The sequence below is a fragment of the Vollenhovia emeryi genome, unplaced genomic scaffold (genome assembly GCF_000949405.1).
Source record: "Vollenhovia emeryi isolate VEMERY1.0 unplaced genomic scaffold, V.emery_V1.0 DF939120.1, whole genome shotgun sequence".
NCBI lineage: Eukaryota > Metazoa > Arthropoda > Insecta > Hymenoptera > Formicidae > Vollenhovia > Vollenhovia emeryi.
In genome coordinates this window covers 243737-261342 of record NW_011967246.1, presented here as the reverse complement: position 1 = coordinate 261342, position 17606 = coordinate 243737, and the positions used below count along the sequence as shown (strand labels likewise).

Below are 17606 nucleotides of genomic sequence, written 5' to 3'. Positions count from 1 at the left end.
CGCTCCCTCGAGGAGCGGGGACATACGGCCGTTCGATCCTCCCGGGCGGAAGATCCTTCTTCCTTCTGGAGCGAGCCGGCGCGACCGGCGCTCGCTCCTTTTCTCCCAATTTTCAGGACTTTCCTCCGCGCGGCGCGGCACCCACGCTCGCCGGCGGTACCGTAAATAATCCCCCGCGTCGCGGCCTCGCTCTTACAAACTTTCGCCCGTAGTTACGGTCTCCTGACGGATGCTGGCGCGATTCACGAGGGAATTTACGAGGAGCGTCGCGCAGTGCCGCAACGCGCGCACGACTCGCTCGTCGCCGCGTTGTCGCGGGGAATTTTCGCGGAAAATGGCGCGCCCGAGGATGTACCTCCGGTCGACGGACGGTACCTCCGATACGGCACGTCGTCGCGTGTAGATGCGCCTCGCTCGTTGCCTGTAAATCGGACGGAGATACCCCTGGGACTCTTTCGAGAAATTCGGAGACGCGCGGATGGCACGAAATCAATGATGACAGAATAAATGACGCCCTCCTTTGTTCGATATTGTCGTATTACATGTTTTGAAAAATGGCATTTATTCATTACACAGTTGAAAAATTTGTGTTAAATTTAACAGACATTACATGTCCCAATATCATTTAATATGGATATGTTAAATGACTAATACCCTGTTAATATTTTAACACGAAATCAATGCAAATCTCAAAACAATTTGAAATAAATTTTCTGTAAAATTGACATATTTTTAATGACAAAATGAATGTAGAAAAAGGGAATTTTGACATTTTACAGATGTGATAAGTCAAATGACGGTTCGCAATCATTCTCTCTTATGTTACATAGAATAAAATCAACATAAGTATTGTTAAAACAATTCTCGCTCGGGGAACATGGACGGCTGCTCGGCCAAATTTTCGCAAACGGGCGAGCGCGCTCTGGTCCCGATTGTATTATACTTTGCGATCGTTAGCCGCGGTTCGGACACGCCAGAGGTTTCGCGCTCTCGTCTGACGGATCCGCATCGTCGGCTAATTTGTTTAGTCGCCGTCACGGCCAAGGCCAAGAGCGCCTCACAAGTGCGATTTCGTCACGGCTAAACCCTTTTTCCGCCTCTCTTCGCCGTCGTAGCGCGCTTTATCGCGGCGCGCGCTCACGTCAAAGAAAATTGCATAACCGGCCAATCGATCGGGCCCCTATGCCAGGCGATGCTGCAAATTGCATTAATTGTGCGGATACGTGGCGAGGCCTGTCACGCGGGGACCGTTTTGTATATAAATACACGACGGAAATGAGAGATTCTGCCGCTTGTGAACATGTTTGCCGTATAACGCGAGGAAAGAAATAACGTCTCTATTGCTTCTATCGAGGGGTAAACCACTGAGGGCATTACTAGGTATGTTGGGCATTTCTGGGGCATTATCGGGAGTTATTTGGTCTTGCTGGGGCATTATAAAGAATCCAAGAAGATAAGACAAGATAAAGTGACTGGGCGTTAGTAAGCATTGGTGTACATGATTTTGGTCAGCGGTTTGCCCCTTGGCTTCTACGGTTCCTCCAACGGAATGCATTAGAAATATGTAATGTCTCTTGTATTTAAAATATTTTTAGATACGTACCTAAGAGCGCGACGCTCCATTTCTTTTGTGAATTTCAAAATTGTTCCTTTCCAATCCCGCGATATTACGCAATTAAATTAATCGGCATATTGAAATCTTACGCGTGCATTTTGGTTTATCTCAATAGAAACTATGTCGCTCTTTCAGCACGAGGGTGATCAAGGCGAACGGTCCAGATATCGGACGCAAGGTGAAAGTGAAAGGAAGGGCAGTACCTCCTCCGTCATCGTACGCAAGGCATCGGGAATCTACGACGAGCATTCCAATTTCCGGCAGTAGTCAGCCCAAAGCTTCAACCAACAAGCCGATCGCTAATATTAGTAGTAATAATAATAGTAGTAACCACCTAGCGGCGGCTCGTAATCTGGAGAAAAAACTTTCCGACATTATGCGCAGGCCACTTAAGTAAGTGCATTTGATATATGAGCACGAGAATAAGTCAAGCTCCGGTAGAAAAAGAAACGTAGAGAACGACAGAGAAAGTAGACATCTTCCGCGCTAGGTCAGCGACGCAAAGGTTCAAAGCTTGCTCAATGAAATACAAGTAGAAAGGAAATTTGTTAAAGATTCACTACTAGACAGGGTTGAATATTTTTTACATTGCTTTTTTTTAATACAACAGGGAAAGGCTTATCCACGTCCTTGCATTGAGGCCGTACAAGAAGCCCGAACTCTACGAACGCATCACCAAGGGTAAGATAAGACCCGAATGTTCTCTCAGCTCCTCGAAGTAGACGATATTAATACGTCGTCTAATTCCAGAGGGCCTGAGGGACCGAGAGCGATCCATCATGACGACGATCCTGAAGCAAGTGGCTTACATGCGTGACAACACGTATCACCTGAACAGGCACATCTGGAACGACGTGCAGGAGGATTGGCCTTTCTATACCGAGCAGGAGAGGACAATGCTGAGGAGGCGGAAGCCTCAGAACCTCACGCCACCTGGCTCGAGCGACGGTGGTTCCAGTGGTGCGTGTACTAGTCTTGCTATCAACAACGCCATTTACATACACGAATACCGAAACTTTATCTGAAATAACGCATCTTTCGCAATATGTTTGTGCTCTTTAGGCAGCGGCCAGTCGCCCAATTCCATTCATGCGGGCTCACCGCCGGCGATCACAGCACCGCCGCCCGTGGCTAATAGTAATAAGAGACCAGGATACTACCAGGGTAGCGACGGATTACCGACGAAGAAACCGCGGATATCGCACTACAGGAGACCCGAACCCATCTCCTTCATCCCCGCCGGCGAAAGGGTGTCTGGCAGAGGCAGTTATAGTAATAACAACAGTGGTGTTAGTGCAACCGCCGGTGGCGACCGTACCGTCGATCGTACCAGCGTTAACAGTGGTTGTGGTAGCAGCAATAGTAGTGGTGGTGGTGGTGGTGGTGGTGGTAGTAGTAGTAGTAACAACGGCGGCTACGAATTGAGTTGGGAATTGAGGCAGCAATCGCAGCGTGAACGTAGCAGCACCAGCGGCAGCCGCGTTGATTACCGGGCCGAAAGGACAGCAAACAGTGACGTACTGCGAGGTACTGGGAACGTCTACAGCGATATCTCCGTCGCCGCGGTTTCAAGCGGTTCCAATCGATCATCGTGCTTCACACCGTTGTCACCTGAGGATAGTGAAAGGGGCAACCACCCCGAACATGGACACGACGGTGGTGTCGTTATAGGAATGGGCAGCTTGATCGACGTACACGCTGATAGGAGAGACAGGAGCGATAGGAGTCGAGGCGCGAGGGAAGAGAGAAGTAGAGAGAGGGAATCCAGGAATAGGAATAGCGCAGCGAGTAATGCGGCGATCTACGGTGAGGCCTCTAACAGCGCTCCTACTTACGCCGATAACGCCAATGGTACTGCCGCGGTCTTGCTGCCGACCGATGCCTTCGAAAGGCTGGAAAGCGCCGAACAATATCTCGACTGCCGCACGTGAGTACACATTAGCCGCGTTTATTACTGTTGCGCCTTTATTTAAATAGTTTTAAATAACAGCTGAAAATCAGACGCTCTTTCCATAGGTCGTTACGAGTTAATTTAACACAACTTGTCGATTGATGCGATATTTATGTAAAATACTTTGTTTAGGGAATATACAACAATAACCAACCCGGAGCAGAAGAGGCGTTACAAAGAGGAGTTTTACGCCAACTACGATGAATATCGCATGTTGCACTCCGAAGTGCTCGTAACCGCGAATCGCTTCAGGCAATTGCATCAACTGTGGCAGGATCAAAAGAAAGCGGGCAACGTGATGGAGAGCGAGGTACCGTACTGTTTCCTCTGTCGCGAGCGGTCGCATTTGTTGAACAAAAATGGACGGGGACACTCATGTAGTGTTTTTTTTCCTTCCTTTTAGGAAACCAAGGAACAGATATTTCGCGAGTACAAGGAGACTAAGCAGAATCGAATATATAAGCAGAGGAAGGAACGGTTCGATTATCTGCACAATAAGCTGAGCCATATAAAACGACTGATCTTAGAATACGACAGTGAGAACCCCGGCAGAATGTCGGACATTGATAGTGGTATTGGCATCAACTCCACGAGTAACAGCAGCAGCAACATTGGGGGCATCGATAATCGGCATTACTGACATAAGCTGAAAAAACCGCCTCTTATTCCTTCTCTCTTCCTCGGTACTGTCAACGTTGCCGTAGAAACTGCATTTTCACGGCAAGTTCTAAGGCTGATCTTTCACGGTCCACATGGTTCCTGTGCTCCATCGCCGAAAAATCAGGTGACTCTAAATGGCTCGAGGTTTCAAGCTCTTGTGTACGATATTTGTCGTAAATCAGCTTGCGACGATAAATATACGTCGTACGCGACATACTCTTCCCGCGAATTCTCCCCGCGTCTCCGTTGCAAGAGCCGACGATCGCGGCGGTTTCTACAACGGCGACGACCTCGCCGATTCTCGTCATCACGGTAAGGGCTCGCGCGCCAACTTCGACCAATACTAATACTTGCGTGATGAAGGCTGATGACAATCGAGTGCATTCAAGAGATAGGCAATTGAGAGAAATACGGAAATCCATAGAGAAATGAAGATAAGGGCATTTTGACGATCAGCGAATATAAAATTGTGCTGGGACATACAGAGATTTAAAGTTGGTCCCGCGACGACTAAGGAAGACGTGGAAAATCGAAGAGAGAAGGCGCAACGGGAAAGAAAAAGTAGTTAAACTCTGTAATAAGTTACTTACCGTGCGCACGTCCAGGTGTGGCGTCCACTTTAAGAGTACGTAAATAACAGAAAAGAAACAAAAAAAATGATAAGATTGTGAGAAGAGGGTCCAAGAGATAATAAGGCTTACCGCGTGCCACGTCCGGGTTTCTTTTTGTCCGCCGGAAGGAGGAAAGAAAACTGGCTCGCAAGACACATAACATATACAGGCATACATTTTATCCACGAGCTGGCACGAATCCTCTCGTGCGCGATTCGTGCGTTGCTCGTCGCAACTTGAGAAAGGGCTTGGTAAAAAAATGAGTAAACACGGGTTCCTTCGTAGGTGAGAGAGAAACCGTAGTACTCGGCGATTTTACGATTCTTTGTTACTTCTTCGTTCTTTTTTTCCTTCGCTAATACGTTCTATATGATAGCGTATTGATTATCTGATAGGTATGGTTGGTTGATAAGAAAAGAAAACGATACGGTAAACAGCCTTGAGGGAAAAGAAACGAGAAGCAAAGGAAATTGTTGCTCGTCCGCGCAAAATAACGACTCAATTGTACATTTAAAACTGTAATTCATTTTAGAAAATTCATTTTAGAAGCCAAATGATCTTGATCCCACAACAGTTTTGAAAAGACGATTGTTTTTAAAGATGTAGCATACACGTTATGCTAATCTTTATGATTTTTTAGTTTTAACTATTGATGAAAAATAAGGAAAGAAGGCGCAGTGCGATAACGGCTTCTCTGTAAAAGAAAAGGAAAAATTAAAAAAAAGATGAATACGAGACATATAGTTTTTATAATAATTGTCAATCATTAATAATTACTAAACGACAATATCGCATGTTGTGTACAGTTTCGTAATAATCCATGTAAAAGATACTTTTGTTCAGTTATTATAATTAACAATTATATTGTAATTTTTGCTATTAATATTATTCGTAATTATTATTATTATTGCTATTGTTGTTATTATATTATTATTCAAATTGATAAAGTACGCGTGATGTCTGCATACGTCGAGTACATTGCAAGAACTCTCAAGTTGTTTTTTTCGATGGAATTTGCTACGGAAATCCATGGTGCCAAATTTTTTAATATTTTAGCTTTTGACTAATCTATCGTACTCAGGATATCATTGAAAATTGTTCATTTAAATGTTGTGCAAATAGATGACATATCCAATATATTGTCTACTGAATGTGTTATATTTCACATGTATGTATCACAACAAACGTAGTTTTTTCGAGAGTTTTTATAATAAAAGTAGTGCTAGATGCATCTTTTCTAAATTAATCATTGTTTATGTGCGTTTCTACCAAAAGTTAGCGTAACTCCTAAGCGCTTGACAGTTTTTTAGCGACCGAGCAACTAAACGTTCTATACGCGTTAAACAATTAATTGCGGTACGCAATGTTACTTCCTCCGGACAATCCTAGTCTTTTTATTGCTCATTAACACATTTTTTACGACGGTGAATAATTTGCCCGATGCCATCCGTCGAGCCGCGGATATAAAGAAAGAAGGGCACGTTTGTCAGGTAATAAAAATACTTGCGACAAGCTTTCGATAGAAAAACGGTCTGCCGAATATGTATGATGACGAATTAATCGTATTACACATGTTTCTTCCTCGCGGAAATCTTATCATTACCCGCGTTCGCGCGATTTCTTTTCCTCTTATTACCTACGTTGTTCCTGAGCACATTCATACAATTGTCGTGGGACGTTATTAAATTTGAACGACTTGCAATCAGCAATAGGATAAATTAGAATGTCGTTCAACAAGTTATGTTTCTCTCTCTCTCTTTCTTTCTTTCTTTCTCTCTTTGATACATACAGTACAGTGAAACACACAATAGTTGTATTATTACCTAATGCTATTGGTTGAGTTTATAAATCCAAGACAATTGCTTGAATATTAAACGATTCCGGGTTGTTTATCGACTTTTCTTTGTTTAATGACGTCTAGTTATTTATAATTGATTAATATATATATCTACATATATCTATATATATACACACACACACATAATAAAAATGTTAAAAAATTCGTTGTTATGGAATGAACTTTTTATTACAAAACAGCGATATTGTAGAATTTCTCTTATAGTTGTGCAATACGACACGTTGCGAAAGTCATTGTAGATATAAATAATCTCACGTAATGTTACAACACGCATTGCACCATGCGAACTCATTTTAAGAACCCGTAATATACGAGGTCAGATGTATTAGGATACTTCGGTTAGAGTCTTTACGCGAAATGTCGGGGAAAATATATTATACGGCCGAAGAAAAGAGTGCAAGTTGCCGCGATCGAACGTATGGCACAGCCTTGGACAATAATGTAAGCCGCATTGAAAAGATAATGCGTTTCCATATCTAAATATTTATGTGTACGTTTATTGCATGAATATTAACACGCGGATAATTAACTGCAAATTCGAGTCGGGACTCATTTAAAAACGGAAGGAACCGTTTGAGTTATTATATTCATAATTTTATATATACATTTTCGTTTGTCCGCTCGAATCTACTTGCATTAAAAAAATATATAATAGGAAAGATACGAGAGGAATAATATCGTCTTTTTCATAGTTTTATTTACACTCGCTGGTCCGACGATTTTTATCAGCTGCAATTGAATCAACGCGAAGCGTTGACAACGCTGTGCCGTACACAAGTTCGATACTGGCGCGTGAAATGTTTTTTCGGTAAAGACTCGCGGCCGAGACTCGAACGCGGTTTTTTTTTTATTTTCTTTCAGGTCTGTAGTTACCACGTTATACCAGTCAGTGCCCTTTGTAAATTGTACCACTTGTAAATAACGTTCGCTACGATTACGTTGTAAATCGGTAGGCAGTGTTCTCCGTTTAGCTGTGAGTTATTACTTGAGCTTGAACAAGCACGTTCGACTAAACGCTCTCGTCCTCCGTCGACCGACCACAATCGATCGTCCAGCCCGGCCGAATGAAAGAATGTAAACAGTGCCAAAGAAGTTGAACCGAAACGATGTTCAAATAATAGGAAATATGGTAATATCGACCGCGACATGTAGCTCGCGCGATTTAACTTTAAACGGAGCCGCCGGTTTCCCATCGGGCTCGTTCACGCCTCCCTTAAAACTCAAAATGTACACAAGCGATGCCTACGTAGCCCTCGCGAGAGTAAGTGCTCTTAAATGCCGCACTTGACGTTCAACGTTCGCACCTTCATTTTCGTCGCTCCGTTTTCGTTTTGCGAGGAAAGATGATCGTTATTGGAGACCGCTGTTCCCCCTAAACAAAAGTAAAGGCATTATTCTCTCTCGATCGCGCCAAATCAGTACATCCGGCCCGGATGTATCGGCATTTTACACAGAAATTGCTCGCACAAATACGCCCGCTGTGCGTAAGAGAATCAAAACTTATGCTAGAAAATAGTCTTGTTCCCGTTAATGGCGCGGGGGCAGGGGACGATTGTTCGATTCTGTTGGAGGAGAGACTCCCCTCGAGTCGCGCCGATCTCGGCGGATGTTATTCCTCCTCGTGTAATTTAGACCGAAGCTCTCCGCTTCGTCCGTAAAGCCGGGTCTACAACAGGTATAGTAAGTCTTAAGTCGTAAGAAATTGACCAATCGCAGTCGAAAGTGAAGAGAATAACCGCCTGTGTTGATCGCTTTCTTACGCCTTGAGGCTTACTACACCTACTGTAGACCCGGACAAATGCGACGTCTACAATGAGATCTTCAAGACGTAAGATTGAAGAAAATGACCAGTCGCAGTCGATTATTCTCCTCACATTCGATTGTGATAGGTCACTGTCTTAAATCTTACGTCTTAAAGATCTCATTGTAGACACCGCATGTGGCTGATATTACATTTGTCGTGCGACAAATCTTTTAAGCACGTTGATTGGCTACAAGCTGGAAAATTGCTAGATATACTCTAGGACTTTCTTATCCTGCAGCTAATCAACACGCTTGGAAACATTTGTCGTACAACCAGCCTAAGACGCGACTATCCACGATGTTTGTTCAAGGCAGCCGGGAACCGGTAAACGCATCGAGCGGTAAATCAGTGCCCTTATGTCTAAACGCGTGTGCCGTACACGCTACTGCCTCCAGAAATCACTTTAGACGCAATCGTATCGTAAGCTCAAAAGGTCCAAACGACGCTCGAACTCCCCCCCCCCTCTCTTTCTTTCTGACATTCTCTCTCTCTCTCTCTCTCTCTCTCTCTCTCTCTCTCTCTCTCTCTCTCTCTCTCTCTCTCTCTCACACACACACGCTTCTTCCCTGCTGCCTCTCGACTCGTTGGATAAAAAACGAAAAACTCCAAGTGCCAATATTAGCGAGGCGTGAATTACTGTATATAACACGCACACTTAGATATACACACATTAGTAGCATAATCTCACGTGCATTATCTCTTAATACTATGTGCAAAGCCGATGGGACACGTTCATGCGCAACTTTCGGCCTCGAGAACTCGCGGTTTCCTTCTCGACAATGCGCTAATGGGTTTACCGAAATTAACCGGTCGGACTCGAGTCGCGGATAAGTGTAATAAGTACCGGAATCGGGGGATCCCCCGATTAGTTGGAGATTACAAGTTAGGACATCTCGATTCTCTTGTCTCTCCCTCTTCTTCACTTCAATCGTCTACTTTTCCCTCCCGGTCGGAAATCGATCAGATCCAATCTCTCGAAAGCCTCGAGCGGGCAGCCTCCACGTTCGTGGAACTTTCTCCGGTGACAACTCGCGAGCTCGGGACGGTGTCTTTCTCGGGCTCCCACTTGATTGGATTCCTCGGCGAGTCGCGAATCTCTCCGTCGAAATTTCTTCGTGATCTTTCCTCGCTTGCGTTTCCTCGCGAGTCGCGCAACGGGAAGACGAACGCTCTCGCCGAACTCGCAGTTTTCGCGAGGGAACAAAAAAGGGAATCCTACGCCTAATGAGAAGCGAGTGATGCAATTTATCGGCTCGGCAGCGTCACTCGTGACGGTCGCCGAAAGACTCGATCGCGGAGTCATGACATATCATTTTACGAGTGGCCCATTCTCCTCTCACGTGGGGGCTTATCGCGCACACTGTTTCCTCGACTCCCGCCGTTGGTACCTCGCGACCGTCCAACGAAACGTCTTCGACGTGGGAGGAAGTCGAATCGAGGTACTCGATGACTCGCACTCCGCAACTCGACAAGGGAAGTCCTCCCATGATGTAAAAATACAAGGTGAAACGTTACGACCAACTTTTGGGGCAGATTGTTCATTGATTCTAGGCTGCGTTCACCCGCAAATCATTGCGGGCAAATTTTCTGACCGGTCACGAGTGCGCATCCACGGGAATGTTACACCTGGTGTTCTTGCGTCACGGTCTCTCCCATCCGGCCGTTCCCGCTCGAGAGAATCGTCAGGGAAAATCGTACAGCTACTACAGGTCTTTCATCGCGACATCGGTACACTCGGAAACTCGAGTCCTGTCCTCTGAAATGGTCGCGCGACGTTTCTTCCTCCTCCACCTTCTCTTATCCGGGGACGAAGAGATGCCGGTGAATAATGTCGCACAATCGCGCTACATCCCTCTATCTTGTTCGCGTTCCGCCGTGATAGCGAGTTGGCGGTCTCGAAAAGGAAAGAGAGAGAAAGAGAGAGCTAGCTAGCAATGTAGTGCAGCTGTATAGGGGTGTACGAACAACGAAACTCACTCTCTTGTTCGCTCTCTCCGCGACGTACACTCTGCCGTTCTCGCATAAACCCGCGACGGTGTACTCTTGGGTTTTCCCCCCCGCGTTTTTCCTCGCGTCGCGCTGCTACGGAGTCACCGCGTAACGGAGCCAGATTCCGTTCGTCACGTAGCGATATGCTTTTTGACTGTGATGTGTTGCTAGGAAACTTCGTAATAATATAATATTCGCACGTGCGTGCACCGAGATTGATGCGCGCGACGACGCGCGTTAAGTTTTTCTCTGGAAGTTGGGAAGAGGTCGGCCCTCTGTCTACGGTCCGCTGGATCCTCGCGTCTACGTTGCGCAAAGGGAATTAAACACAGAGCGGTTTCTTGTGTGTTTGTATTATGCGGGAATGTCCCGTTACGAACGAGCAACGTTGCCAGCGGTCTTTCTAAGCAAAACTGTTCGTACAGTGAACATTTACAATTTATATATATATTGAATATAAATTACATATAATGAAATATACATTAATTATGTATCCACGAAAAATGCTTGTAAAATACCACGTGATCGCAAATTCCGTTCGATTGTGTGAGAGAAGGTTCGTGAGGTCAGAGCATTCGTAGATAAAGGGTTGACGCGATATTAAGTATGAAGAAATTGAGGGCAGTAATTGAGGCCCGCAGAGATTTGCGTTGACTGAAAAGGCGCCTTAGAGATTAGAAGCGAATCGCGAAGGAGAGAACGAAGAAGAACGAAGAATCACGACGCGCGAGCAGGCACGATCGTTCGACATCTTAGCGATCGATCGATTCGCAGAGCGGATATGCTTGCATTTTTTTCCCCTCCCGTTGTGAATTCATATCAAAATAAGAGGTAGTCCGCGCGGCGCGCAGGAGATCGATCTCGTCTTTAAAAGACCCCGCACTCGCCCGCGATGAGCGTTTATATTTGTCCTCCGACTGAATGTAAAATTCTTCCTGGCTTAATCGCCAAATTTTTTTAGAATATCCTTAGCCCTGAAAGTCTTGAAAGAGAACGTGGAAACGTATCGTCGGGGAAAAGCAACAGTTCCCTCCGGAAAAGAGGTAATTCGGTGGACTCCCGCGCTCTCGACGCGGGAGATCGACAGAAACCGCGATCTTCCGCGTCACCGATCATCGCCGAATGACAAAAGAGAGAGATCGATCACCGCGTGCCGAGTCGAGGAGCGAAGGGATATTTTGTAAGTGCTTAAAAGAAATAATAGAAAAACGGAAGAAGACTTAAGTTGCGTTCCGGATGACTGACAATTGTGACTTAAGGACCGCGAGGGAGATAGTCTTTACGTTTTCAGTACCGATCACAGTACCGAGAGCAAAAGCGTTGTGGAACGATGAGAGAAGAAAAGAATGGACTTACGTATACACGTGTGTGTGTGCACGCGGGTATACGCGTGCATATGCATATATGAGAATGCGAGAGAGAGAGAGAGAGTGTGTGAGAGAGAAAGAAGCAGAGCGAGAGAGATGTTGATTACGATGACGACCGGGCGATTCGATATTTGCATGTATAGGTATATATATAGTATATATACAATGTACCCCGTGAGTTTTATTGACGACGACTGCATTACTCCCCCTGACAAAGGCTCGTTCTATATTCATTATATAGTTGTATTTGCAATTATTATACATATATATATATATAAATATATATATTATATTCACTAATTAATTATACAAAGCGACAATGCGAATAAAGAGGAACTATATTGTTAGCAGAGAAAAAGATTTGCAGGCCCGCTTTCGGGGGTTCGCCCGCGTGGAACGCGCCGTGTCCCACCCTCCCCCTCGCCCTCCGTGTTCCCCTTTGGGGAAAATTTCGGGCGGACCGCGGACCTTCCTCGTTGCGCTCTCCGATCGCGCTTTGTTGGGCTACCATCTCGGCGAAAATTACCGCTCGCGTAACGCGTAACCCGTCGTTCGTTCCGTTCGCTCGCACACGCCACGTTTACGACCCGGCGAGATTAGGTTTTAAAGTAAGACTTCACAGGCTGTGGCCATCCCGTACACTCCATTCCGCGCAACGGCAATCTTATGATTATTTAATTATATTAGGTGTAATTCGTGGGGATGGGAGGGGGGGTGGGGTTGAATCGGAGAGTTTATCCGGTCGCGTCTCCTCCTTTCTCCGTCTCCCTCTTCCTCGCGCGCGCGCGCCTTCCCTCGCGACGTTATCATTGTCCGCCTTCTCGATCGCGTCTTCAATTTTTTTCTTTTTTCCTTCTTTGTGGTGCAATCGTCGCGCCCGCGAGAGACGATTTCCGCGGGCGCGACTTTCCTAAGGACCGTTAGGATGTTCCTGTCTTCTCCGCGTTCGATTGGGGCGATTTCTGAGAGGAGTCCAGATCGAGACTCAGCCTTACTTCCTAGCTCATCCCTTTTGTTTCCGTCCTAAAAGTAGCTCTCCCTCCTCTCTCTCTCTTTGACTCTGACTCTCCCTGTCACTCCCTGTCTCTCCCTCTCTCTTTCTTTCTCTCTCTTTATTTCTCTCTCTATGCATATACAGCGAAAACCGTGCAGCTACAAGTTCTACCCGATGGGATTATAAATGGGTTTTATATCGTTTCCAGCGTAACGTGAAAACCTCGTGGCTGATATCGTCAAACTCGGAGTCGTTCAATCGTTCGCATCGTCAATGTTTTTCCGTCCGTTTTATTTTCTTTTTCCAAACGGTGGCAATTCGAAAAGAAAAACAGACGTCGACATCTCGGACGCCGGTGAAACGTGAATTATTAACGGGCCGTCGAAAGGTGTGACCCACGGTCACCCACGCGCGGCACGCGACGGGGAAAGGGGAGGGGGGGATCTCCGCGGGTATTTATTTTGCCGCGAGATAGGCGTCCAGCGGATGTTCTCGCGCTCCGCGTTCTCCCGCCTCCGATCCACCTGTCGAATCCGAACCTGTCCACCTCTCTGCCATAAACTCCCCCCCGAGTATCTATAATTATATCGTCGCACCCCGTGAAGCCGCGGAGCTTCGCGGCCGATCGCGCGGCCGTCTCCACTCCGCAGCGAATTGCCGATCGACACGGTCCGATTCGTTTCTCGCGGTTCCGCCGGAACAACGCGCACCTTCGTCGCGTTCCACGCGGGTCCCCTCCGCCCCTCGCCCCCCCCCCATCCCCGAACCCGGGCCATGCTCGTGCTTCTGTTTATTCGAGAATCGTGCATGAAAGAAAAAGCGCGGGGTAAAAGGCCACGCGACAAAAAAAAAGAAGGAGAAGGATGAGCGGCGATAATGCACAGTGACAAGACGAGGAAGGGCAAGATGAGGGAGAGGAAAGGCGAGTCGACACGATACCGACGATAATTCGCGTTGACGATAAATCGACGACGACGGTGAACCGCTGCGAGATGCGTGGAGTGCGTGAAAGAAGCGATGCGTGCGTGTCGGCGAACGGATCGTTCGTCCGTCCGTCCGTCCGTCCGTCCGCCTGCCTGTCTGTGGGTTCGCAGCGATTCACACGCTTCCGTTGCACCGGATAACGTGGTTTTGCGCGCGACGAGGAGATGCGTGTACATATGTTGGGACCGCGGCTCTCGAGCGGTCGGAGAATCGGCGGGGGCCTCTTTTTTTTTCCCCGTCTCCAGCGCGTTTCTCTTCTTTCCTTTCTCAGTTACGCCTAATTTAATTTGTACATAATTTCCCTTCTCAACGATCGTAAAAACCGTCGTTGTTAATCTTCCAGTTTGCGTTGAATTCGACTGGGTGTCGCGAAAGGGAAACAGGGCGAGCGGCTTCTGTGCGTGCGTTGTTGGATGTGTGTTGTTGTTGTTGTTGTTGTTGCGTGCGTGTGTGCGTGCATGCGTGCGTGTGTGCGTGCATGCGTGCGTGCGTGCGTGCGTCGCCTTTTGTTATCCGCACGGGAAGACTCCGTTTGTAACGTGGATCGAGGACGGATCTGTTGAAACGCGTTGCGGAGAGATTCGCCACGGCTGTACCGGGTTTTTTTTTCCCCAGGGCCGAGACGCGCCTGTCTCGATCGGCTTGTACGGCGAATCAATTCGATTTTTGTATTATTAGCGAGTCAATCGACTCCAGTTGCCGTTTATAGTTGTAACACGCGCTCCCAGGTGAGACGCAGAACTCACGATGACATCACGGCGACGTCGTCATGGCTTCGTTCATTGCTCGAAAGTTGTATCGAACTTCACTCGAACGTCACTCGGATGTCATCGTGACTCCCTGTTCCACCTGGACCCTGGTGGAACGTAAACCTCACAATGGCGTCCCGACGACGTCGTCTCGATCGTATTCGTTTAAAGAAAGTTACGTTATTTGAACCTCTTGATGATCCCTCCGTTCCACCTGGGGTACGATCGGAGCGGCGAGCTCACCCGCGAGCGAGTCGCGAATGCTGGGGCCGCGTCCGGTGATTTCCGTCCCGCGCCCGCAAGTCCGCGACGCGAGTCCGCGCGTCGGGGCCCTCGCCTCCTCCCGCGGGAGGAGGCGAGGGCCTCGCCGCGCGTGTCCTCCGCGAGTGTCCCAACGACCAATCTCTGTCCATTTCTCGCGGGAGTCGCGACGGCGTGGTGCGCGATATACAGAGTGTCCGAGACTGTCGGGAGAGAACGGGACTGAAAGACATGCTGGACTCGTTCGTGGAACGAGTTTTGCTCTCGTTATTAACGTTAATCTCGCCGACGACACGGGTCGAGCTGCCGAGACTCATCCCCAGACTCCCATCGTCTGTCGTGTAAAATTCGTAGGACGGTCCGGGACACCCTGTAACGAGCGAACGATTTAGGCATCGAAGGTACACCCCGGCACGCCGACTCTCGCCCGCGGTGGAGCTCCGTCGCGCGCGGTGCAAACGTGGCGTATCTCGCGCGGAACGTCCGAGAGACGTTCCTCTCTCCGGGTCTGTGACTTACGAATAAGAAAAAAGAAACAGCGAGAGGGGCGGGCTCGAATGCCGATTCTCCGATTCCGAGGGAGCACTCCGAAGCGCAAAGAGTAATCGCGGAAAATTAATAAAAAAAAATTTAATAACTATATTTATTCGAACGACTTGCCAACTTTTGTTGCATAGTGTACGCGAGGTAAATTTAGATGGCAGTGAAAAAAATCATACAAAAAAAATTAAGCAGGTGATAAGACGGGTTGACAACCATATGCGAATGATCTGGCGGATTTTAACGGACATAAGTTACGTAGCTACTGTGAGCAGTTTTCACGAAATATTGATGTATATATCTTAAGTTTGTATTATAACTCTCCCCACACTTAATTTGTATGAAATGAAAAATTTCCAACATTAAAATCATGAACGAAAGAATTCGCCTCTTACTTTCTTCGCCCCGGGCCTGAATTTTCTCCTCTCTCTCTCTCTCTCTCTCTCTCTCTCTCTCTCTCTCTCTCTCTCTCTCCCCCTCTCCCTCCCTCCCTCTCCCACCGCTGTTCCCCACTTTGATAAAAGTATAAAATGACTTGGATCGAACTCCGATTAATCGATGACCAATTCAATTCGTCGGAATTGCTCTCGAGCTTCGAATTATCTTCTTCGTAGTTCTTAATCTAATCTTTTTTTCCGCCGCGTGTCAATCAAAACAAAATTTGCTATCCCCGTTAGCGAAACGTACGTACAGATATTGCTCGATAAGTTAATCACGGTTCAGTCGACATCGCCCATAGACGTGAAAATGTAAGTGTGTGTGTTCACGTTTACGTTTTATTATTTAAGGACATTCATAGGCTATTATCGTCACCAAAGGTTTTCGCTCACGCTCGGTTTTCTTACCGTACAACGTCCCCCTATTTTTAGCGTATATTTTTCACACTACAAATAACATAGCTCTGCGTCTTATATGGATACACGCGTACTAGCACGCTTTGGGGAAAACAAAAACAAAGATATACTTATACAATGCAAAAATAAGTATGGACGTATTTTATGTATAATTTTATATTATACTATACTTTTATGGATGTTCATGCATAAAAAATTTTTTACCGGGTATTAATAGCATACGGTCCGAATTTGAAGCAACTACATAGAAAATCGATTTACCGATAAACGTCCTTAAAAAAAAAGATATGGCGCGATCAGAGGAACAATTGCACGTAAAGAGCGTAATACGGTTATAGATTACGAATAATTTCGATCAAACTCTGATTAACTTGATCGGCGATAAAATTATCAATACCAGCTTTATTTATATCTATACGTTAACAGAGACTTAATGTTTCTGTATTGTTAGTTTTAACGTACGGAAAAATTAGATTGGGGAATCGTTTAATTTTGCTTCGAGCAATTCTGCGGGTCGAATCGCCGATTAAATTAATCAAGATGACTTCGACTAAACCCCGATCAAATTACGCTCATTTGTACCAATGTAGATTAACTTTAAACCTGGTTCAATTAATTTTTTGTTTCTCCAATTTCCGAAACTAGAAAAAGATCAAAATAAGTTAAACTGATTGTGAGATTAAAGTTACTCCGTTAGGCACGGTTTTACAAACGTTGTTCAACTTTAGCTTTTATATATATAAAGCTTAATTTAATTAACTAGTAAGAATATTCTTAAAAGTCGCCAGAAGTAATTAATAACATCAGTGAATTTTTTTCGACCATATCTGGCAATTAAAATTCTTATTGCGAAAAATAGTACCCCAGCCAGGATTCGAACCTGGGACCTCCCTACGATCCGTGACGGGCGTCTTAAGGTGCGTATACACTACGGCGAACGAACGGCGAAGGCGAATCGAACACTACCGATAGTTCAGTTCGCATTCGCTGTGGTGTACACATCTGTCTAATTCGCTGTTCGTTCGCCGTTCGTTCGCTGTTTCTTCGCCGTAGTGAATACGTACCTTTAGCCAGCTCAACCCCTTAGCCAACAGCCCCAGTGGTCGAGCTGGCTAAGACGCCCGTCACGGATTGTAGGGAGGTCCCAGATTCGAATCCTAGCTGGGGAAATATTTTTCGCAATAAGAATTTTAATTGCCAGATATGGTCGATAAAAATTCACCGATGTTCTTAATTTAATTCTTTGTCTTTTTCCTTTAATTTCGTGAATACTATCTATAATTCCAAGAATTTCTCGAAAATTCCAAGAATTGGAATTCCGAGAATTTTAAACTTCGAGTAGTGAAAATCGAGAACCTCAAAAACTGAC

At 46.1% G+C, this 17606-nt stretch overlaps 1 protein-coding gene across 1 annotated transcript in view; it reads left to right on the top strand.

Annotated features, from left to right (window-relative positions):
• The window catches only part of LOC105570385 (RNA polymerase II elongation factor Ell), a 92473-nt gene extending 86390 nt beyond the window's left edge, over positions 1-6083 (top strand). Inside the window, exons 5-10 of the mRNA XM_012027531.1 lie at positions 1751-2008; positions 2226-2296; positions 2366-2575; positions 2678-3542; positions 3699-3876; positions 3970-6083. Coding sequence (XP_011882921.1) covers positions 1751-2008; positions 2226-2296; positions 2366-2575; positions 2678-3542; positions 3699-3876; positions 3970-4206 — 1819 coding nt within the window. The 3' untranslated portion in view covers positions 4207-6083. The remainder of the gene's footprint in view (positions 1-1750; positions 2009-2225; positions 2297-2365; positions 2576-2677; positions 3543-3698; positions 3877-3969) is intronic.
• The last annotated feature ends 11523 nt before the right edge of the window (positions 6084-17606 follow it).